This window comes from Achroia grisella, unplaced genomic scaffold (assembly GCF_030625045.1).
Source record: "Achroia grisella isolate CSIRO2021 unplaced genomic scaffold, CSIRO_AGI_Agris_v1 utg327, whole genome shotgun sequence".
Lineage (NCBI taxonomy): Eukaryota > Metazoa > Arthropoda > Insecta > Lepidoptera > Pyralidae > Achroia > Achroia grisella.
The window spans coordinates 1,525,006-1,549,752 of NW_026712799.1; the positions used below are offsets into that span (position 1 = coordinate 1,525,006).

General features: G+C 36.2%; 1 protein-coding gene across 1 annotated transcript in view; it reads left to right on the forward strand.

The window, feature by feature from the left end:
- Positions 1 to 24,747, forward strand: part of LOC131843600 (uncharacterized) — a 40,397-nt gene that overhangs the window by 11,294 nt on the left and 4,356 nt on the right. Inside the window, exons 2-8 of the mRNA XM_059192272.1 lie at positions 9,179 to 9,271; positions 12,625 to 12,766; positions 15,274 to 15,414; positions 16,043 to 16,211; positions 16,727 to 16,841; positions 17,152 to 17,268; positions 17,674 to 17,869. Of these exons, the coding sequence (XP_059048255.1) occupies positions 9,205 to 9,271; positions 12,625 to 12,766; positions 15,274 to 15,414; positions 16,043 to 16,211; positions 16,727 to 16,841; positions 17,152 to 17,268; positions 17,674 to 17,869 (947 nt within the window). The 5' untranslated portion in view covers positions 9,179 to 9,204. The remainder of the gene's footprint in view (positions 1 to 9,178; positions 9,272 to 12,624; positions 12,767 to 15,273; positions 15,415 to 16,042; positions 16,212 to 16,726; positions 16,842 to 17,151; positions 17,269 to 17,673; positions 17,870 to 24,747) is intronic.

The window sequence follows — 24,747 nt, forward strand, 5'->3', positions numbered from 1 at the left end:
TATTGTATAGGTACAAGTTAGTATCGTCATTAACATTCGTGAAAGGTCAATCGTAATTGTTCACCCAAATACTTTCCTATAACAATGCACCGAAAATAAATTACTGGAATGTACTCTCGTTATGAGCACGCAATGTCACGGTGCAGTGTCAAAGGGCTGCTCTGTCCGCTTTCACTCCGTCTAGTCTGGTCGACGGCCCCCAAATCGAACGCGAGGTCGTTCAAGATGCGCCACCGCTGACATCTGAGAGAAAGTATATAGAGTGCCCCCCACTGACGTACAAACGGCGTATCAAACTCGAAGGATTGAAGATTACCTTGGAATTAGTAGTAGTCTTATTTGGAAATACTATTTACTAATCGTTGTAAATTAAATTATTTACTTACTAGCTGTGCCCGCTTTTATCCTGTTGTAATTTATCCTCCATTTATATATAAGCATTATTAATATCAATAATAATATATAGTCTTTTTAAAAAAAATCTGTAGCAACTTAAATCATCGCTCTCACAAAATATGACACTTCCTATAGGAGACAATCTGTTATAGGATATATCTTCCATATTGCAAATTGATAAAAGATACAAATTTTATATATATTAGAATCGAAATCAAATTTAAGATTGAATAAACAAAGTTTTGCGTGATTCATTTTTATATAATTGTGAAAAGAGAAACTATTCACACCGATTAATTATTTATTAAATAATTTCATAGTTATTAAATGGAATCGAAGTGATAGAGTCGATTGGATGTTTGCATCGCGTCTCACTGTCTGGTTGATTCCTCACGCTCCTTGCGCCACAGAAGAAAGTTCAGTTGAAACCAATTTACATAATACTACGTCGGTATTTTACACCGTGACCGCTTTGAAATGCTAAGCACCACTCTCTCATTAAGGCCGACCGAACAAAGTGCTTTGTTCTTGCATTGTAGCGTTCTTTAAAAAGAATATCCCAACACCTGGGGTGACGAAATGTTGCAATATTGAATACATATATATGATATGAGTACTATGAATTGTAAATTAACAATAATTAATAAAATACACAATGGCTTTGTTCTTATGATGTAGCGTTCTTCAAAAGGAATATCCTAACTTCTTGAGTGACGAAATGCTGCAATATTGAGTACCTATATCTATAAGTATTATAGGCTGTCAATTGTGTTTAAAGAAATCAAATCTTATATAAAAAGATGCTCTAACGTTAGCTCTATACATATTTTATCAGGTAGTCTTTTTGTGTGACAAAAAGAAGGACTTTCCTCCATTGAAGATTCTGATAAAAAATCTAATACAAAATCAACTGACATTTATTACAAGTAGCACTTTGTATTGAGGCAATTGGAAAGTTGTAGTTCAATGGACACATTGTAACGTGACATAATAGTCTCCGTCTACAATTCTAATAAGCCGCCGTGAATGCCTCGTGTAAATATGTGTGATCATTTTTATTTTTTATCAATACCAATAAATAGAAAATAAACCGTGCGTTTTGTACTCGTTCACGAAGGGATCCATTAATATTTTTGAAGGTAAATAATGTTAATGTACGTGTTGGGATTTTATTTTAAGTAAATAAAGTATGTAATAAACTAATTACATACTTTATTTACTTAATATGCAATCTTATAATAATATGCAATTCGTGTACGTTTTAATGATAGACTCTGTGATAGGGTTGGGTTCAGGATATCCGTCGTCTTTATCATGTTTGTTACAAAGCCATATGACACTGTCTGTAACCAAAAATAAAAATAATATAATGATAGAAAAACATAATCGAAATAGTTTCTAATACAAAATTTTAAGATGTAGGTATATTAAAAAAGACACCTTCGTGCAAGCATTATTCTATTGTGCAGCCGGGAGTGAAAAACGCAATACCTACATAGCGTAGGTACATACACAAATCGCTGCTTTCGCTTCCACAATCCATTTCATTTGAAGTGCTTCTGTATAAGTAGACATCAATTTAATAGTAGCCTATTACTAATGTTTTCCATAATGTAAACGTTACCCACGGTTACATTTCCTGACTATTAAAGCATTATTGATAATTTGGAAAAAAATGTGTAACAATAAAGATATCGTTTAATGATAATTTAATAAGATGACCTTTATCAATAATTGATGATTGATAAAGGTAAAGTATATTAGGAAACTTTTTAAAAGGTTATGATGAATATTCCGATTATATTGGAACAGAATGATGGATAATTATCCCAACAACATAATAATCCAACAAAAACCAAATTATACGAGTATATCTTTTTCTTTAATTTGAGGGTTTATTTAGATTTATAATCAAAATTATATTGCAGTTAATAATAATTATATATATCATATTTTTATTATATATATAATAACATTAGTAAAAATCTTTCGAATTTTTCTTTTTATTTTATTCTTATCTACGACTTATAATAACAAACATGCGGACAGTCCAACTTATGGAAAGTTGTAATTGTTGCCTACTAACCTAAACAAAAGTAGCATGGTCATAACTGAACACTTTGTAACGCCAAAGGTATCCTTTAACATTGTAATTTTTGTAACATTGTAACTGAAAAAATAGAGGTACTTATATAAAACAATCGACTTAAAATACAAATATCTTGTTTGTATTTTCATTTCACACAACTAAATCATACAATGTGCCATCAACATAAATTAAATTGCAAAACATTCTGCAACCACAAATCTTCATGTTTTAAATCAATATTTCTTAAAGTTAAACAATACAATTACCAAATGTACATAAAAGTGGTGGTGCAATGCGGACCGGTGCCTGGGACGGTGATGCTCGTAAAATACTTTGTAACCGGAGCAGAACAATTTTCTTCACTATATTGTCATTTCCTCGCGAAGTGTTATATTGTCTTTAGATAGCCAATGTCAGAGCCAGTGAGCTAATATTTATATTATGAATAGTGTAAGTTGGTCATAATTTGTCTAATGATTCTTATCAACAATAGTAAAAGCGTCAAAGTGAATTCGTTTTTTATTTAATGGCACAATCGATTATCAAGATTATCATACATTTGACACACAATTAGACTTTAGTATATATACTTGTACTTACTTAATACTACGACGATTTTCGTTATTTCTCTTTTCTATGAGTTCATTAGGTAGTCAAAAAGTTCTAATCTAATTAGGTATAACTTCTTATCTCTATCTTGTGCTCTGTGAATTGAAAGCTGCTATTTTTCCGTTTCCGTTATATGTTATATCACTCAGCAATGGTAGTGCAAACGTAGATATTTTACATATTCGTTAGGAGAGAGCCCTCTACTAACAAAATTATATACTTTCATGTAAAAGAGTAACAGAGACATGAATACATTTCCAATTTCTAGTAGCATATCACCATTATATAGCACTATTTACTCTAACCTAATTAATGACACTAGTTAGTCTACTAGATCGCATTTAATCATTTATTTTACCTACTGTACTATACTTCACTAAACTATAAATAATGAAAAATATTTTAAACTATCAAATATATAATCTTATTTATTCAACGTTATTTCCAATTGTGCTCGGACCCAAATTGGCGGCGAACCGTGTAATTAAGGCACTATCGCTTTTCAGGTCAATAACTATGACCGACATGTCCGATCATAATAACACAATGAATACAATAAATATGAAATTACCCGTCAGATTAATGACACACCATAATGACCAATCGGAACAAGTTCTTTATTAGAAAGTTTTAATGTATCCTGCAAGGCCTCTAAAATTCTAAAGCAGGACATCCATCTCTATACATTTAGGTCTCAAAAGTTAAGATAATACATACCTATATATTGTGTATTAGAATGTATTCAGTAAATGACATTACTGCATTCGTAGATAAAAACTCACCGTTCCTATTATAATATAAAATATTAGACGGCACTATAACTCTAAACTGAACATAAAACACAGCACCATCTGGCCCTAAACCAAGCACAGCTATTGTAGATATTATACAAATAAAAACTATTATACCTAGATAGATAATAGTTTTTATTTGTATCTTAGTGCACACATATAGGCTTAATTATAACATCACATAATAAATATAACAATTCTATAAGAATAAACCTACATGTGTAGAAATAGAAATAATCTTTATTCAAATAAACTTAATATAAGCACTAGTCAAGTTTTTTTATTCTACTGCTGATTTGGACTGCAGACTCATCAAGACAAGAAGAATGAGCAAGAAACTTGTGTGTTGCTCTTTTAAACCTAAGTAAAATTTATACCTAGTAGTAGTTATTCATATCTCAAACCTTATAATAACTCATTAAACTATATTATAATTAAACATTCCTATTTTTAACAGTAATAATTATATTATTACTTAACAAATAAAATTTAAAAAAAAATTGTGTAATCTAATTTGCTCAAAATCATTAGTAACTAATAATATTTATAAACCTTTCATACCTTTGTCATAAAGTACTAAGTACGCAATTGCACCTACAATTCATAATGGAGTTAGCAAGCACTAAAGTATGTATATATATTTTAGAGATTATTACGCAAACAAATACCTAAGTATTTACTAGAGCTGTGCGAAGCATGCTGGCCTCGGTTAATAAACTAGATCATGTTAGATATACCCAACTATACTACAATCATGCTAGTTGGTAGATAAAATAGTAGTGTCCTTTCGCTGTCTACCTAACGTTTAAAATATAATTGTAGATTAGTTCCACAATAATATTAAACTTATAAGGTAGGGTAGACACAATAAAGAGGTACTTATTTAATACAGTACTTATCTATTGGCATTTATATTATGTGGTAAATCATTCATGAATTTTATTTCCTTATAGGTACATAATACAAATTTTAAATTGTGGTTTTCCGGCTAAATGCTTCACTAGTCTAAGTACCTAGCTATCAATTGAATAATACAGCAAATAAACAATGGCCGATTAATTTTCTACTTAGACTGAAATTTGTAGTTTTTAATATGAGTTTATAACATACACGGAACACATATCGATTAATTTACGAACTTTAAAACATACTTCAAATACAATTCATAAATGTATATTGATGCATATGTATGCAATCGGTAGAGTTATAGGACCAACTAGCTAGTATTTATCCTAGGTATATCTATATAGCAATTATTGTTGTGTTTTTTAATATATAAATACATGAATTTAAGATTACTAAACTAATTATGAAGTACTTATCCGTAACCAGAAATGTTATATTTAGTTATTTCAATTCTGCACTTTCTTTTCAAAACAGATAGGTACTTAATAACACGGTTATTTTTTTATACGGTAGGTATAGAAATCTTATCGACCACGTTCTTTTAGAAAACTGGTCAAGTTAGTGCTAGATGTGTGCACATAACAACAAACATATAGAAGTAAGTAGGCACACATTATACATAACACCATTTATATTATATAAATATTGTTATGGATCACAATTATAGTGAAAAAATTGTATATATAACATATAAAATTTTTGGTCTCGTTAGTGTTAGCAATGTTAATAATATGTAATATTATGTTATCTGTAGTACAGTAAAACTTAAACGGAGGTATAATATTAGTTACATATCTACCTGACTATTTATTTCCTGTAATATAAACTTAAGAGCAGCTTTTAAGGTATTTTATGTTGGTACATAACAACGAACGATGCAGGTACACAAAAAAAATTACCTTGGACTATTCACACAGGGCTAACTAGTCCCGAACTAATCAAAGCTTGTGTTATGGGTTTTAGACAACAGATGTTTGCTGGAGGAATATTCCAATGTTTAAGTTCTTGTATTCTATTGAAGTAAATTTTTTTTAGAATATATTTTACACTAAATTTAATAGTGACGCCATGAATGTTCAAGAAGAAGTGCTAAATGTAGGTAATGGTAATGTACCTATAGAAAGTTAAACAAAACAACATCGATGTTCCATGCGTGACGTTCCAAATTTGAATTTTATAATTTTATTTTTAAATATATTAAATGGCTATTTGCGATCGTAAACAACTGATATAAATATATAATTAAATATTTATTTATATATACAACACATACATAAACCAATATAAACAATCTTTCTGATGAATACAAATGTTTCCATTATGAGACTGATCGATCCCGCGACCATCGGAAATAAAGGCTAAGTACTAAACCGCTAGAGCACCGATGCCGCTAGAATATCTTACCATTATATTTTATCTAAGTACTGTGTTTGTATTTACGAATATGTTAGGTAAAATATGGGTTCATTCATTTTTTAGATTGTATCAGACAGTGTTCGCGGATGTTTGTTCCGCCATCATATTATCTACCTATCCTAGCAGACACAACGTTATTACTATATACTATACAAGGTCTCATTGAGATTATAAATATATAGGTAACTATTATTTTTTTAATAATTAATAACTAATTATCAATATTCTATTAGGTTTCTTTACAAGCCATCTAAATAATAATTGTATATCAAATAATTTTACACCAAATGTGTTACCAAGTACTGCTACTACTACTAATCGAGAATGGGAATTAATTTTTATTAATAAAAATGCAAAAATAATATCATACGATAGACAGTTTAACAACATTGGTGGTCTAGTGATTTAACACAGCGCCTTCAATCCCTCCGATCGATCCCCCGTCCAATTCAAACGGGAATCGAAATTACAGAGCAGAGGATCAAACCCTTAGCAATGCCCTCAGACTATAGTCGTGTCCTGAGGCGGGAGTTGACCTTCAGCCGCTCCATAACTCCTTCCGCGGGTTTAAAGTGCCATCTGTACTCGCCCCCTATCGTCCGCTGAAGCTCTAAAGGCCAGCTTTGGTAAACAGCATTAAAGTGTTGGAAAAAAAAGCGCCTTCCATGGTCGCGGGTTCCAGTCCTCGTATAATGCAAACACCTATATACATGAGTACAAGTCTTTGTATTAGTCTGGGTATTTTCTATATATATCGTAAGTATTTACAAAACAAATGTATTTAAGTATTTGTCACTTGTCTAGTACCTACCCAGAACATAAGGTCTGCTTTACCTTGGGACTAGATGGTGGTGTGTGAAATAGCCATGGTTGTTATTATTATAGTTGTCTTAGATTGTATTCCAGAAGGCTAAACATTCTATAAATTAGTTCACTTAACCGCCTATACATTTTAGTAATCATGAATTACTTAAGATACCGGACTTGACACTTATTAAGTAATACTGCATTGACATTAATTGATACCAACACTCCATAATGACTCTAACTTTACGAAATGTAGCATGATTAAATTATCTACTCGTATTTAGTTTCCCGAGTCAACCCGTTTAAGATTAAAAAAGAAATTGCAAACTGCAACTGTTCTCTTTTCGAAATTTAAGAGTTTTCCTTATTACTGCTTATTTATAACAATTAATTCAATTACAATAGTTAAATGTTCGTAAACTAAAATTCTATTTAATATATAAAGCAGTCAGTTCTTGTCAATAATAAGTAAATACTTAATCGGTTACCAATAATTCAATACAATACATACCAACTAAAACAAAATACAATACACACAAAAAATATAATTAATTATTACTAAACAATAATGCACACTTCAAGTTTACTCAGTAGAAATATTGAAAATAAAATAAACACTCCGTACGTATTGCAGATACTTGTACATATTTGCTATTCAACAATTTTACTTCGCTATCGCACATAACAAAATTATGTAAGTATTTGGACAACGCAAACACAATGTAGTTAGACGTATTTATTATACGTACTTCAGAGCACTTACCACAAGAAGTTAAACATCTAAACATCTATAAATAAATTTTTATTGCTGTTCTAGCCTTAAGTGGGACAAACGTAAATAATACAAGTGAATCATAATTCAATTAGTTATATTTAATTTCAATATAGTCACATAAATGCTTCTTTAATTGGATACGTGATTATGTACTCACGTCTTGTCATTTATAAATAGCAACTCCAACCTATTAAACCTACTTTATACATATATCTAAGACGCATTGGAGATTTTAGAAACAATAAAATGTAACCTTGCCGATAATATTTTTTTATTTACACTTATTCACTGTTTACATTTACGGGTATATAAAATACATATGATAAAGATATAAAAAGAAACTTGACAAATTTTCATTGTAAAAAATTAAATATTATTCTTAAGTTCGTAAAAATAACGAGCAATAGAAACTAGAGGTGATAGAATCTTTAAATAAATACTTAGTTATACATAAAATTAGACATACACATAGACGTAAGTCTCCATATTTGTAAATTAACCGTAAAATTAAAGTGTGTAAATACACGCAACACTCTAGTGAAAATGTCCGTGAGAGTACCAGCTCTTGATAAATAACTGGTAGGCTATAAATTCAAACAAAACAATAATAATTGTTATTATCTGTCAATATTTATTTTCACTACTATTTGCTATTCGTTACACCAAGCCCCCTTAAAAATAATTTGTTAAAGTAATGTATTATTTTTTGTTATTTTATCACATTACAGGTTCAATCATTATTATGTCAATGCCACAATCATATGTTGCACTAGCGGTACTCGCGACTTCGTCTTATAACTTTATTTTTTTTAAATAAAATTAGCCTAAGTTACTCCTTAATAAATCTACCTGCCAAAAAAAACTCGACAAAATCGGTCCAGCCATTTCAGAGATTAGCCGGAACAAACAGACAGACAAAAATTGTAAAAAATGTTAGTTTGGTGTACGTACCGTATTTATATTCATGTAGTAAAAAACAGTTACTTCAATATTACAAACAGGCACTCCAATTTGATTTATGTATATAGACATAGATAAAAGCTGCTATTAAAATTGCTATTTGCAATAAATAATTTTACATCAAAGTTTGTTCATAATTGCTGAAGAAATAGCGTAGAGATTACCTTATGCTATTTACTGATATAACGATTGAGTGTGTTACAATGTAAAATACACTAATTAAGAACCTGTTCTTCGAAGCTGGTTTAAAAAATATTTCATTGTTCTGGTTTTAACCTGCGTCTTCGATCCCGCAATAGAGTTGAAATATCTACCTATCTCCTACTCTGTCCCAAATGCTAAACACTTGTCTTCTAAACTTATTGATAATAAAGATATTAGTAAGAATTCGTCTAGTGTGTGTGTAAGCAAAAATTTTTATTATTGCAGGTTGTTGTGAATGCCGGGCCGCATGGATGGCGAGGCACATCTGGCGTTCGCTCGCCGTATTCCTGGCGGCCGCCACACTCGTGCTGGCTAAATGTGAGTATCACAAACATACAAACAATATTTTATAAATCGACCGATAAACAAATAGATGGAAAGTCCCTCCTATTGTCACTTATACAGGAACTAGATCATGGACATGTTAGTACGTTGCGATAAATTCAAATACATAGACATGCACATGCACATTAACGTGTCTATTTTTTTAAGCCTATTTGGATTCTATGTATATAGCTTTTTATACACAAAAATGTTGGGAAGTATTTAGATGATTGACAGAACAACTAAGCTATAGTAACTTCGAAAGTGTTTGTTGTAATAATATTTTTGTTATTATCTAGTTGTCAGTTTTCATAGAAATAGCTATTTACGTAATCTATACTATTTAAACAAGACGAAGGCACCACGTAGCTACGGTTGACAGTAAAATGTATTGGTGTACACCAGTTTATTTAATTCAATATTTAATTGCAACATTCGCCACTATTTTAAATAATGTAATAGCGCTTATATTAAACTATTATTATTTTGCATTTTCGTAGTTAATAATAATTGTAATATTTTCCATACTGCAAAGGTTTTTGGCATAAGTGTTTTACGGCCGGCCGCCTGCCTGACACCAACCCTCCTTGGGAACGCTATTGTTGGTTGTTTAACGCCCACCATAAAGGCGCCCGTTTGTGCTAGTTGTTATTGCCCCGGGATTTCTTTAAACTCCTTTGTTGTCCTTTTACAACAAGGTATTCTTTGCCTAAGTTTGATTTGGCATGCTAACCCAGTTCTAAGTTTTTTCTTCGCTCCCCAGTTAGCAAAGGAGATATAATAATGGGATAAAGGCAAGGCAATGATGAATAATAATTGTAATATTGTTATAACCCAGGATAATTCCTTTAGCGTCATATAGTCCTAAACTTGCAGAACTTGTGTTATGGACACTAAACAACTAATAGCTGTACTTACATAAATACATACGTATATTTGTACATATGTATACATAGAAAAAACCTTACATGAATTATATTAATGAATCCAATTCTTAGTACCTACTGTGCGAGGCGTAGACCACCAAGACCGTCAATTCATATTCTTACTAAGGTATAAGTGCGCATTAATCAGCTTTTTGTTTTGCATTTTTTTGGATAATACGAGAACCTACTGAACAGATTTGAATGAAATTAAGCCAAATATTATCCAATTACTAATTGTTTACCTTCACATAGTATGATACAAAATAATGTCGTTTCCGCTTAAACTACGGAACGGATTTTAATGCCGTTTTTATCGGTAGATATAGAGATTCAAGAGGACAGTTTATATGTATAATATATATACACCTGTGCGAAGCCGGGGCGGGTACCTAGTCTATAATATGATAGTATATATCATATACATAGATAAACAGCAAAACAAAATACTTCCTTCCGTAGAAAATGGCCTACTCTTTCACCCAATATATAAATATTGGTATAGGTACGTTGTACTCTTATGTAAGTTTTAACAAGTTATGTATGTATATATAGGTAGTTGACAAAATATTCCATTCTTCTACATTAGGTAACATCCAACGCACTTTGCATTTATTTGTCCAATCTAGTCAAGATGTAGTAAAATGGTTGACCTCCTTTGATACCTACTTCAGAAAAATTTCATATTCATTATTTGATAATTAATAATACCAGTAACGGCCACTAGTGAAAGAGTCAATTTTATTACAAATTAACATTTAATTTTTCTCTCTTAATAGCCGTACCTACTATTATATATATTATAAAATCAAAATAATTTCATTCAATTATTAATTAATTTGTACTATAGAATAGATTTTAATATATTATTGAATTGTTTTAATAAATACTAAAACATTAAAACTTAAATAGTAGTCGATAAAAGTTAGTCGATCTTTACAAGAACCTTCTATTTTTTGAAGTCGTTTAAAACGTGACGTAGATATAAATCATCCGTGGTCATTCGCACGCTGCTTATGTTAACTGAACCATGAAGTAGACCTCCAGTTTCCCACCATTCTCGTGACTGGGAGCGGCCTGCTTTCAACCATAGCAGATCAACATTCGAGCTACATACTGTCCTAGAAGCCTGGCAAAAGAAGGTCACAAGTACCGCAAAAAGCAGTCCACAGTTGTACAGCACACCCGGAAACAACTGTAGCATTTAGGTTACCTACTGATTTTCGAAGAAACAAAATACATAGAACTTCTACCTTACTTTGTGTCAAAATAATTACGCAGAAACATATTCATTTAGAATGGTGAAATATACCTACATATTGGGTTAAGTACTTAATGAGTACCTAATCTTAATTTTTATATGACAGCGGACGGTGTGTTGAACATCACCACGAACACACAAAATACTTACATTATTTCACCCAATAAAGCGTTGCCATTCTGCGGACTAAGTTATAATTTTTGAAAGGATTTATATAATTTGACAACAGTTTGTTATATCATATCACGTCCCGAAACTCCGGTTATCGTGAGATATTTACAGTCGAAAACCAGTTCTTTGAGTCAAGTTTGCAATATTGCATGATAATTAAACAAACAACAATAATTTTAACAAGCTTAACTCGTAAACCTTCCTTTTGTTTGATTAAATCGTCAGTAAATAGAGAATGTCGACTATTTTATTCATATAAATGTAGCCAATTACGAGCAAGGTAAATTTATTCTAACTCAAGTAGTAGTATGTTTTATAATTGCGCGTGCAAGTATTCACTTGCTTATATTACTTGTACAATATAAATCTCCATTGCTTATTTAAGAGACACTTCTTTAAATAAGAAATATATCGCTCGAATAACCAAGCATTTGTTCAAGAGTGGCAAATATATTGTATTCGTATGTGCATTATGTTACTGTAATAAATTCCTCCCCGTCCTTAAAATACTGTAAATGGCGAATGAGACAAATAAGTCCATGAAACGAAAAATTCAATGTAAAACTCTGTATAAAACCTCTTGATGGTGGGGTAATATCCTAATCCATCATATCATATCATCAATATCATCAAATTGTCTCAATGAGACATACAGGAATGGCTCATTGAGACAAATTGATGTCCTGCAGGGATAAATTAATAAATGGTCACCTGGTAGGGTTTTTATTACGATTACTATTGTTATAAAACAAGTTACTTAAGGAAGTGTTATGATAAAATCTTATAAATATCTTAAAACACAGATTCATTGAATATTTACTCATTTTGAAACTTTTTCTTAAGTTTAACTTATAAATATTTGATATAAACTATATAATAATTATTATATTATCTGTGGTTAAACTTAAAACCAAGTTTGCCTTTTGTTATGATAATTACTGTATAACTTTTAGTGTTATTAAAAAGATTATATCATAATAATTTCGCGACAGATGCAGAGTTGCAGCCATGGCGTGGCGCGGGACACCCATTGTCACTTGCACAGGAGGCGGAAGACGAACGTCACGATGCCGAGTTGCTGGCCGCCGTCAGGTCTTCAATGCAACAATGGGAACAAAAGCGGGCTCGTACAAGGTTGGACATATGATAATGATAATTTATGAGATAAGAATAATTCTTAGATTTTTTCTATGTCTTAGAAAATAATTTTAACTTTTTTTTCTAAGATTATATCTAAAGAAGATAATTAATTATTTCATAAGCAAATAAACTCGGGGTTCTTTATTCTTTATTCTCTTACCTCAGCTCAGAGCTATAGATACCACAATACTTAGGTAGTTTAGTATTTTTACTACATGTTTGCTAGTCAATCCTGTAGTAATAGTTTCTATTTTAGTTGATTTGCTTTAACGTTATCAATTTTATTATACGATACGTTAGAAAGGATCAAGAATTACTTAAGAGATTTATATTATGTTCAGGTATGCTATATTATACCTATCATATAAGAAAAACCGTATCATTTCATTCTAGATTCTATATTCCGATTCAAAACCACATGTTAAAACTAATTCCTACACAACCATGTCAGTATATTTGTACAGAAATAATTATAAATGCTAAGAAAATGTTAAGAAATAATTTGCGACAAAAATTTGTTTGAAGAAAAACCATTGTGTAGTCACAATTCGTAACATTGATGTCACTCATACACGTTTCTTTTATTTATTTATTGGTTTTAAAATGTAAAATCACCGTATATAATGCGAACATTACTGCATGAAAAATATGATGGCTTACTTTAATTTTTCGGCCATGCTGGTTATTTATTCTGTTAGGGTACAGTACTTATAATAATATAATTATTCATACTATCATGGATGACGTATAACCTAATTATATAATCGATTGTAATATACTCAAATACACCGTAGACTTTGTAATAAGTTCTTCTGACACCTGTTGCAGCCGCTAAGCAGCTTGCATTGTAAGCTGTATTTTGGTTGGGGAGTGAGATATGGCACTGAAATTACAGGGAGCGGAGGTATAATATCTTAGTTCTCCAGAATAGTACCAAATGAGGAGTACCATGGACATAACATGATAACGGCATGGCCATGGTGCTCTTTATGTATATAGGTAATCATCGACCGACCTCAGGTATCCGGCATCAGCCGTATGATAAATTTATTTAGTATTCTAATTACATAACAAATACAGGAATTTACTATATTGATATCCAGAGGGTATTGCTTAGAGGTAAAGAGAAAAGAAGGACAATAGGTATCTTTCATTATTCGTAACAGATTTCAGATAAGAATAAATGTGATAGCTAAGTAAGTATAGATAGCTTTCACTTCCAGTTTCACTTTTGTATAAACTTTCTATAGTACAAAATCATTAATTTCACAGCAGACTACAATTTAATTGTCCGAATGCACCCACATTCATATGTTGACACCCCACTTAGAACTGCGCCTATTGAAAAGAAATTAATTCTAAAGGTGAGCATTTGTATTCGCTCACCGTATCAAATTATTATAGTTTCAAAGATAACTCTATTATGTTAAATATTCACACGCTTTCGTACAATAGTTTCATTGTTTTGTAAGTGTATAAAGTACATTACTGAAGTGGTATAAATGCATTTAAAGATACAGCATTTCAGTACAATAATATAAAAATAGACAACTTCTTTTTCACTTATAATTAAAATAATGGGTATAAAGAAATTTCGAAATTAATTAATATTAAAACATTTTAAGAACTAAAATACGAAATTACAAGTTTCCCTCCATTTATAAATAATATGCTATCCGCCCTGGCTTGGCAGGGGTATTCCTGTATTATACATATAAACCTTCCTCTTGAATCACTCAACTATTGCTAAAAACTGCAATAAAATCCGTTGCGTAGTTTATAAGATCTAAGCGGCAGAAGCGACTTCTTTTCATACTAGGTATGTAAAGATAGACGTAACAACCTTGAAAGTAGGTATACTTGACCTACGTTAATATTCAATTGCATTTATAGTGCTAAATTTTAAGTACTTAACTATTATATATGGTATACCTACTACCTATATAAAAAGTTACTGTATTATTTATTACGTATTATTCTTGTATCTATTCATAATATATTAATAACCAGGTATTTTCATTGTAACTCATTAAGATGCAGTTATTTCATTGTAATTGTAGAAAGTCAGGGATATCCATACGTAAAAGAAAATGTTTCTTCACCAAGAAAATAGAAATATTTATAATAAAATAAATACATCTATGAATAGTTGTGTAAATATAGCTTCAAGTGGTCTACTGGAAGTTAGTAGTCAATGCAAATAACATGCTTTCGTTTTAATAGGTAAGTTATGGCACTAATAAAGTTATTGGATATCGAGAAAATACATATTAATCCTCAGGAATAAAAAATAATTGCCTGACAACTACCATCCACGCATGACGTGTTGTGTTATCCATGGGAGTCTTCATGTATATAAGCCATAATTACCACCTACCGTCAATTGAACTACCATGTAATTTGTAGCAATAATATATAATTTTATGACATCACTATTACTATTTAATTATTGAAAAAAAAAATGGAAATATAGATTAAAATCTGTAAAAACGTTATTTCAGGAGTAAAAGATCACAAGGCAGCGTTTGTTATGGAGAATTTGGGTGCTTTGAGGATGCAGGCCCTTTCGCATACCTCGAGACACTGCCCAGCCCTCCACAGGAGGTCGGCACGCACTTCCTCTTGTACTCTACTATTAACAGGTATTTTATTTAACTAATTAAATCATTTAAAGCAAATTAACATATAATAAAATATTTAGTACGTTCATTTTATTATTGAAATGCAAATTTGAAATAATAATATTCCGAAATAATATTATTACACTATAAAAATATTAAAAATGGGTACTATATTAATTTTTAAGTGTTTTCCTTGGATCGTGTGAGTTAAGATAAAACTACCTATGTTTAATATATTAGAATACTTGAATGTGCCTTAAGATTTAAATTTATATTAGGGCACATTCTAGTATTCTAGATTAGTTTACATACAATGCAATAGTTTATGAAGATGAGTTAAATAGATGAAGAAGAAGATGTGATCTTAAAATATTTATTTTATTGTCAATTTTTTATTCAATAATTTTTAAATATATATTTTAATAGATATAAATTAGCAAGTTTAGTTAACACACATGCTAATTAATTATACTTTTTAAACGCTCTAAACCAAATTTTGTAATCTTTGGCCTAACCTAATGAAAATATGGATTGATTGATTGATTTTATATATAGCATATCAGAATCCTGCGTGAACTTTAGATACAACCAAGATACTGCTACTGTACATACGAAATGTTATGTGGTGAATTGGTGATGAATTTTATAGAGGAGATCAACCGTTGTTGGCGGTATCGGCTAGCAACATGTCGGCAGCGTGGGGTTGGGCCGCACGAGCATTCGACTCCTCACGGCCCACACGCATCATAGTACACGGATTCGGTTCCAACTGTGACAATGTCTGGGTGTACGAGATGCGCTCTGCTTTAATGGCTGTTGTAAGTATCGAATTGATAGATCTACGAGTATATTTCATTTCATTGTCAAGAGGGGTGATAGAGGTATAGATATTTTTAACTCTACGGTATGCTCTCGCTTTATGGTTGTTGTAACAAATTCTTAGTGTCATTTTAGTCATTTTTTATTAAAGATAGTTAATAAAATATTTGTTTAATGTAATTTAAATAACAAATGAGCTGATGGTAACTGTCAATTGAATTTGGCAAACAGCATAATAGTTACCAAAAAATACATTATGGCACCATTGGTAATTACCATATGTTGCTATTTTTGCATAAGGTCTAATACATATGTTATACCTCAGTCAGTTGATTCATCCTTAATCTTTACATTAAAACATGAATACAATACTAGATCGCCAGTTACCAGTCATCTTCTAAACATCCCGGTATATTTTTTTGTCAGTTTACTACTTGCAAACATGAACTGGGATTTATTTCACTTAAGTTAATTGAAAGCATGATCTGTGATATAACTAGTTTCAATTTCACAGGAGGAATGCAATGTAGTATGCGTGGACTGGGAAGGCGGCGCGTCCATGCCCAATTACCTTCGAGCCGCCGCTAATACGCGACTCGTTGGTAAGCAGTTGGCAATGCTGTTACAAGGTAATCGATTATTATAATAAATATTTATAGATCTTATTCTAGAATATATATGTAGGTCAAGTAACTTGCGGAAATTAAATCAATGTTTTAGTCATTAGTTGCTCTGCTCGATGTTATATAGTATGCGAGTATATTCAATCGAATAGAATTGAAGAAGGTAACTGTTTGTAAAGTGACATGTTATTAATTATTTTTTAAGTAAAATTAGTATTTCCGTCTACACTATTTACTATTTACATGTAGGTACTAATTACGTAAGAACAAAAGTTAGTTTCGTTTTGTAAAAGCTTGAATAATTTTTATTCAACAGGTTTAGCAAAGCACATAGATCTGCGGTTCGAAGACGTGCATTTTATTGGATTTAGTTTGGGCGCTCATGTCGCCGGCTTCGCAGGCTCTGAACTTCGAAATATAAGCCGCATTACAGGTAATCCATTCTTTATAACTTGTAACTATCGATTTAGAGGTAATTATTAATTACCTCTCTTAATTTAGTACACTATTATTCATGGTCCCATCTCATTACACTGGCGGGGCACCAGTGAAGGATGGTAAAATGAGCATGAAGTCAGGTCAGTTGGCATCTGGGCAAATAACAAATTACTACGATGGTTTCCAAACTGTGTGAAGGCCAACCTGACAGGGTCCACGTTACTGACAATTCCCTTCCTCCCACCATATAAGAATAAAATAATTTAGTTATTACTTAAACCCGACAGGTGATAGGTACTTAGTTATCATTTAGACAATATAGTGGCTTGCAGTACTAGTTACCAATACTATTCATGTTCCATCAATACTATTATATATATCCAACATATTTATATTACAGGTCTAGACCCAGCAGGTCCGCTTTTCGAATTCCAAGACCCGAGAGCTCGATTGGATCGCAGTGATGCTAAATTCGTAGACGTAATTCATTCGAATGGTGAAACCCTAATTCTAGGCGGGCTAGGCGCCGCGCAGCCTCTGGGTCATGTTGACTTTTATCCAAACGGCGGCAGAGTACAACATGGCTGTTCTAACTTGTAAGTAAATTTTTTTAGTGCTAGTTTTTTATGCAACTGTAATACAAACAATCTGCCTACCTGATGGTAAGTGGCAACCTAACATACACATGTACAGCTACACAGATATATACATGAAGCCAGGCGTTGCCTTTTCACGCTGTATTATGCCTCCAAATACCAACTTATTGTAACTAACTCTCTCTCCCTAATTATCGTGAAATAAAAGCGCTAATCTATATAAGCTAATAATAATATCATTGGACAATTTACATAGCGCCATCTAGTCCCAAGCTAAGCAGAGCTTATGTTATGAATACTAAACAACTGATAATGTGCTGGCCGCTGCCCCCGGGAGTCGGAAGGCGCGTCGGCAGGCACCGAGTCGCTGGTACGCCCGGACGTCAATCTATCCTCCTCGAGGTGAGAGAGTGCCCTTTTCAAAGCACTCCCTACCTGAAGGGCCTCAATCAACGCCGCGGGCGCGTTGCGGGTGAAGGACCAGGTGCCTCTTTATAGGCACCACGATGATTCGTCCTGAGAAGGACGTTTAAACGATGCTGATGCGACGGTGACACGATGCGATGACACGATGCGTGAAAAGGGTTGTGACGACTATGCTTGACGATGGCGATGATGGACGGGCAGTAAATGAGAAAACGGTTCTTGTGGTTCAGAATGCAGAGGCGAGGAGAATTTCTTCAGTGGTTGATTTCTTTTCCGGTTGAATTCGCTATTCTGAGGTCAGATTCGCTCTTCAGAGATCTATTTCGCTATGCTGAGGTCAGATTCGCTATGATTTGTAGCGCTTTTGGACGCTACTTATATACGATTTTTGGCTACTAGCCAGCGGACCCTTGGCCGCCCTATTCTCCTCACCCCTTTATATAATTTTTATTATATTTTATCAATCTTACATTTTGTGTTTACAATTTGTGCATCAAACGTCAATACCATCTTTAATTTACATTTTTATTATGATGTGTGCGCTGCGCGACGTGCGGTTTAGGAATAATTCGCGATTTCGCGGATCGCGCCTTTTATATGACCTCGCTCCCCTTCCCCCTCATATATATATAGCGCGGGAGAGCGAGGTCGCGCGTCAGTCGAACGAATGCTGCCGCGCAACGCACATTACAATTATTATTACATATCTACAAATGAAATGATACTATAAAAAGATCCCTATGTATTTTGGGATCTATTTTTTATACTATATTCTATTCTGTTTCTATTTGCCGACCTATTTATTTTTAGGGGATTGAAACCACAACCATTATAATCATTTATTTGTCAAGTATTTTTGTAAATAATAACATAAAGTACTTAAATCTCTATAAACTTATCCCTATCAAATCTACTATTCTTAAGGTGTTACTATGTAACAATTGTACTATTTATAAATTTGCTATATCTAATCGAACTTATTTCTACAAACTATGACTATATATAATCTTTAAGCGGTGGTCCGGAACATTATTCTCCCGCCGCTGCAGCGGTCGTCGAGGGCGCTGCAGGAGCCTTGTCTGGTTCCGGAGCCCGCTCTTCACTATCAGCAACTCCCGTTGGCAGGACCACGAGTCGTTTGGTTGGCCTCCTCAGCACGCCATTCTTGGTCTGGATGTCGGCCACTCGGATGACGCCGTCTGGGCCGGGAAACACTGCTATTACTCTCCCGCGCGGCCATGTGTTGCGCGGGAGATTGGAGTCGACGATCAGGACTAAGTCTCCGATGCGCAGAGGTTGCCCCGTGCCGCGGGGCTCCCGCCGGTGTTGAAGTTCCGGTAGGTACTCCCGGAGCCATCGGCTCCAGAAGTGGTCTGCTAGCCGCTGCGCTCTCTTCCAGTGACTCCGGCTATCGATATCGGTGTCTTCAAAGCTTCCCGGAGTTTGCACTTTGCCCGATCCTCCCAGTAGAAAGTGGTTAGGCGTGAGGGCTTCCTCGTCGTCCGGTTCAGTTGACACATGTGTGAGCGGACGGCTATTCACGGTATATTCCGCCTCACACAGCAGTGTAACTAATGTTTCTTCCGAAGGGTGCCGCTCATGCAGTGTGGCGGCTAATGCTGTTTTCACGGAGCGGACGAGACGTTCCCACGCTCCGCCCATGAATGGTGCGCTGGGGCTGATGAACCGCCAGCGTATACGATGATTAGCCGCGTCTTCGCGACTTGCTTCTATGGCGGCGCGACGTAGCTCTGCGTCTGCGCCGTGGAAGTTGGTCCCATTGTCGGACCAGATCTCGGTTGGCTTCCCTCGTCGGGCCATCATCCGCCTGAGTGCGGATATTGCGGAGTCTGTAGACAATGAGGTGGTTAACTCTAAATGTACTGCTCGCGTTGTCAAGCATGTGAACAACGCGACGTAGCGTTTGTGGTGTTGTCGCCCCACGGTGACACTAAGAGGCCCGAAGAAGTCCACGCCTGTGTATGTGAACGGCCTCTGGTGATGGGCGAGTCGGCTGACCGGATGGTCTCCGGTGGGCGGGATCGATGCTGTTCCTAGTGGGTCGAAGAGAGACATGACCGTCCGGAGGGCTTCTCTCTTCGTCGGTGTGCGACTTCCGTTGACTATCTCTTGCGGAATTCGGGCTATATTTAAGTTGAAGCCCAATGTGTCCGTGGCGGGCCTCCATGTGAGGCCTAATATTTTCTCTTCTTTGTCGGCTCTATCTATGGAGACGGTCCTATCTTCTATTCTTGTGCTGTTGTATTTTTCTTGTAGTTGTGGGCTGTTCGATGTCCACTTCCTTAAATGGAATTTTGCTTTCCTATGTACGGTGTCAACTTCATGGGTGATTCTCATAGCTTCTTCCTCCGTTTGGAAACTTTGAAGGTAATCATCCATATAGTGGTTATGGATAATTGCGTCGGCTGCTCTTGGATATTGTTCCTTGTGTTGTTCTGCGTTGTGGTTCTTGATGTACAAAGCGATGCACGGTGAGCAGGCGGCGCCGAAGATCACTGCCTTCATTCTATATTCGCGGGGTGGTCCCTCCCGCCGGTGTTGTCGCCACAGGAACCGCAGGACATCTCTATCTTCTTCGTTGATTTCTATTCGTAGAAACATTTCTTCTATATCTGCGGCGACGGCTATTGGATGTTGTCTGAATCGCATTAACACCCCTGGTAACGATTGAAGTAAGTCCGGACCGGTCAGCAGATGATCGTTGAGTGACGTCCCCCTGGCGCGAGCGGCTGCATCGAAGACTGGACGAACTTTCCCCGGCTTAGCTGGATGAAGCACGGGAAAGTGCGGAAGATACCAGGTGCGGGCGTCCGATGGGGTGGTGGCGGCTTCTTCTGCGTAGCCTTTTTCTATTAGGAGCGCTATTTGTCGCTCGTATTCTTCTTTCAGCTGTGGATTCCTATCTATTTTCTTCTCTGTGCTGTACAGCCTGTTGAGCGCCGCATCGTAGTTGTTCGGCAACTCGACTTTATCTGTTTTCCACAGTAGCGATGTACTATATCCCCCATCTGGCAGAGCGCGAGTCTTCTTCTGTAGTATCTGTAGTGCTCGCTCTTGAGGGTCGGCGCGTGTCTTTCTTGGCAGCACGCCTAGTGATTCTATAGGGAAATATCTTCTTAATTCCTCTTCTATTCTATCCTCGGCCCCCTCACGTATATGATATACATGGTGGACTTGATGGCCGAGACTGCGAGTGGACGCTCCATGCAGCACCCATCCGAGCGGAGTTTTCGATGCGACTGGTTGTGACGAAGATCCTCGGCGAACTTCTATGGCCAGTAACAGTTCCCAATTGTCTTGGCCGATGAGGATCGTTGGTGTGGCGTCGTGGTAACACAGTATCTTCTTGATGCCAGCCAGGTGTTGACATCGTCGGATATCTCTTTCTTCTATTTGTTGTTTGGCGAGTTTGAGTCCCTTCATTGTCCTGGCGGAGATCTCATACTCCTCTTCTGAACCGCATAACGTTAGAGTTACGCGTCTCGAGCTATTTGTTCGAACCGTTGCGCCGGCCAGTGCTTCTATTTTCAGTGGTTCTGTCGGCCCCTCCGCGCCGACTCTTGTGGCTATTTCCTCATCTATGAGGGTGACGGTAGATCCATCGTCGAGGAGGGCGAAAGTGTCGATGCTGGCCCGAGGTCCGACTATTTTCACCGGCAGTATTTTGAGATAACTGCGCGGTGAACGTGTGAGCGAGACGCCTGTCGATACTGTTGCTGTCTCTGTCTTCTGTGTCTCGCTCGTTGCCCTGTAGTGCAACAATTTGTGATGCATACGTGGACAGTCATCTATTCCGCAAGTCTTCGTCTTGCAGTTATGTGTCTGTGTTCGATATTGTAGGCATCGGAAACACAGACGTTGTGCCTTCGCTATTTCCCAACGCCCGTAGCTATTTTCTTTCTTGAATTTTTCACACTGTTGCGCCGCCGTGTGCGAATTTGATTTGCACACGGGACACGTTGGCTTGTGGCGGGGTGGGCTGTCCGTCTTACTCGCTGTATGTGTTCGCTGCGGACGGATTTGAACACGACTTTCCGACGGCTTCGGTTTGTCGTCCATGCTTGCTATCTTCATGGGTTCGGCGCTTACGCTATAAATTTCAGCTTCTATCTTCACGAAGTTGTAGTACTGTACTAAATCCGGTACGTCTTCGTGGGCTTGTTGCTGGCAGTAAACATACCACCTATGTCGAATGTTCGGCGGTAGTTTTTCTATTAATAACTTCGCCACTTCCGGGTTGTATAGGAAGTTGATCTTCTTCAACGTCTTCAATGACACGATGCTATTCTTGACGGCTGTGGCGAATCTGCAGAACTCCCCCGGTGTGTCCTTCGGTGGTGGAAGACTCCGCAGGTTTGCTATTTCGACTTCTGCTATGTTGTTCGGTCGACCGAAGGTGAGCTCCAACTCGTGCATGATCTCTTCGGCCGGCGTGTTTGCTATTAGGAGGCTCTTCATTGCTGACCTAGCCTCCCCTCGTAAGGCTCTCCGGAGCCTTTCTATGTTCTGCGACGGCGTTAGATACCCCGCAGATTCTTCGTAGGCTGCCTTGAAGGCCAGCCAATCTGTATGCGCCCCGTAGAACGGTGTGAGTTCCCCTCTATACTGTGCTGCTAGGGGACCCGACGTTGACGCTTGTGGGTGCGGCGCGACGGCCGCTAGCGACGATGTAGTCGCCCTGACGATTTCGGTTACTGCAGTTGCGAGATCACCAACTTGAATGGTGTCTGTGGGTGCCAATCGTTGGTGAGTTTCTATGGTACCCCGAAGCGGCTCCTCTATTCTCGCCGGTGTGGGCCTCTTCGGTGGATTCGGTGGTGCTTTTGGTGGAGGTGGTGGTGGCTCGGACCGCTGCTCGAGCCATTCGACGACCCTATTGTGGCCGTCTTGCGATGCTGGTTCCGACGGTTCTTCGTCTTCTTCTCCGAAGGCTTCCAGTCGGGCTAGCTTGGCCTCCGCCAACTGTAATCGATAGCGAATGACCTCTTCTCGGGCGATAGCGATTTGTTTCTGTCTCTCCTTTTCTCTATCGGAGAGCTGTGATCGCGCCGTTGTTTGTTGAACGACGGTTTCTTCGACGTCTTGTGTCCCTTGTGGCGACCTCGGCGGTATGCTATGTCGAATAGGGAACGGGTTTTCCCTCCGCGGTGGGTCTGGGACCTGTTCTGCATCTGTTTGATGCTCTTCTGTCTTCTCCTCTTGCATTTTGCCAGTTCTGCGTCGTGTGACGGGCATCTTCTATTCTTCTTGATCCGGCTCGAAGGACCAGCAGATGTGCTGGCCGCTGCCCCCGGGAGTCGGAAGGCGCGTCGGCAGGCACCGAGTCGCTGGTACGCCCGGACGTCAATCTATCCTCCTCGAGGTGAGAGAGTGCCCTTTTCAAAGCACTCCCTACCTGAAGGGCCTCAATCAACGCCGCGGGCGCGTTGCGGGTGAAGGACCAGGTGCCTCTTTATAGGCACCACGATGATTCGTCCTGAGAAGGACGTTTAAACGATGCTGATGCGACGGTGACACGATGCGATGACACGATGCGTGAAAAGGGTTGTGACGACTATGCTTGACGATGGCGATGATGGACGGGCAGTAAATGAGAAAACGGTTCTTGTGGTTCAGAATGCAGAGGCGAGGAGAATTTCTTCAGTGGTTGATTTCTTTTCCGGTTGAATTCGCTATTCTGAGGTCAGATTCGCTCTTCAGAGATCTATTTCGCTATGCTGAGGTCAGATTCGCTATGATTTGTAGCGCTTTTGGACGCTACTTATATACGATTTTTGGCTACTAGCCAGCGGACCCTTGGCCGCCCTATTCTCCTCACCCCTTTATATAATTTTTATTATATTTTATCAATCTTACATTTTGTGTTTACAATTTGTGCATCAAACGTCAATACCATCTTTAATTTACATTTTTATTATGATGTGTGCGCTGCGCGACGTGCGGTTTAGGAATAATTCGCGATTTCGCGGATCGCGCCTTTTATATGACCTCGCTCCCCTTCCCCCTCATATATATATAGCGCGGGAGAGCGAGGTCGCGCGTCAGTCGAACGAATGCTGCCGCGCAACGCACATTACAATTATTATTACATATCTACAAATGAAATGATACTATAAAAAGATCCCTATGTATTTTGGGATCTATTTTTTATACTATATTCTATTCTGTTTCTATTTGCCGACCTATTTATTTTTAGGGGATTGAAACCACAACCATTATAATCATTTATTTGTCAAGTATTTTTGTAAATAATAACATAAAGTACTTAAATCTCTATAAACTTATCCCTATCAAATCTACTATTCTTAAGGTGTTACTATGTAACAATTGTACTATTTATAAATTTGCTATATCTAATCGAACTTATTTCTACAAACTATGACTATATATAATCTTTAAGCGGTGGTCCGGAACAGATAAATATATACATA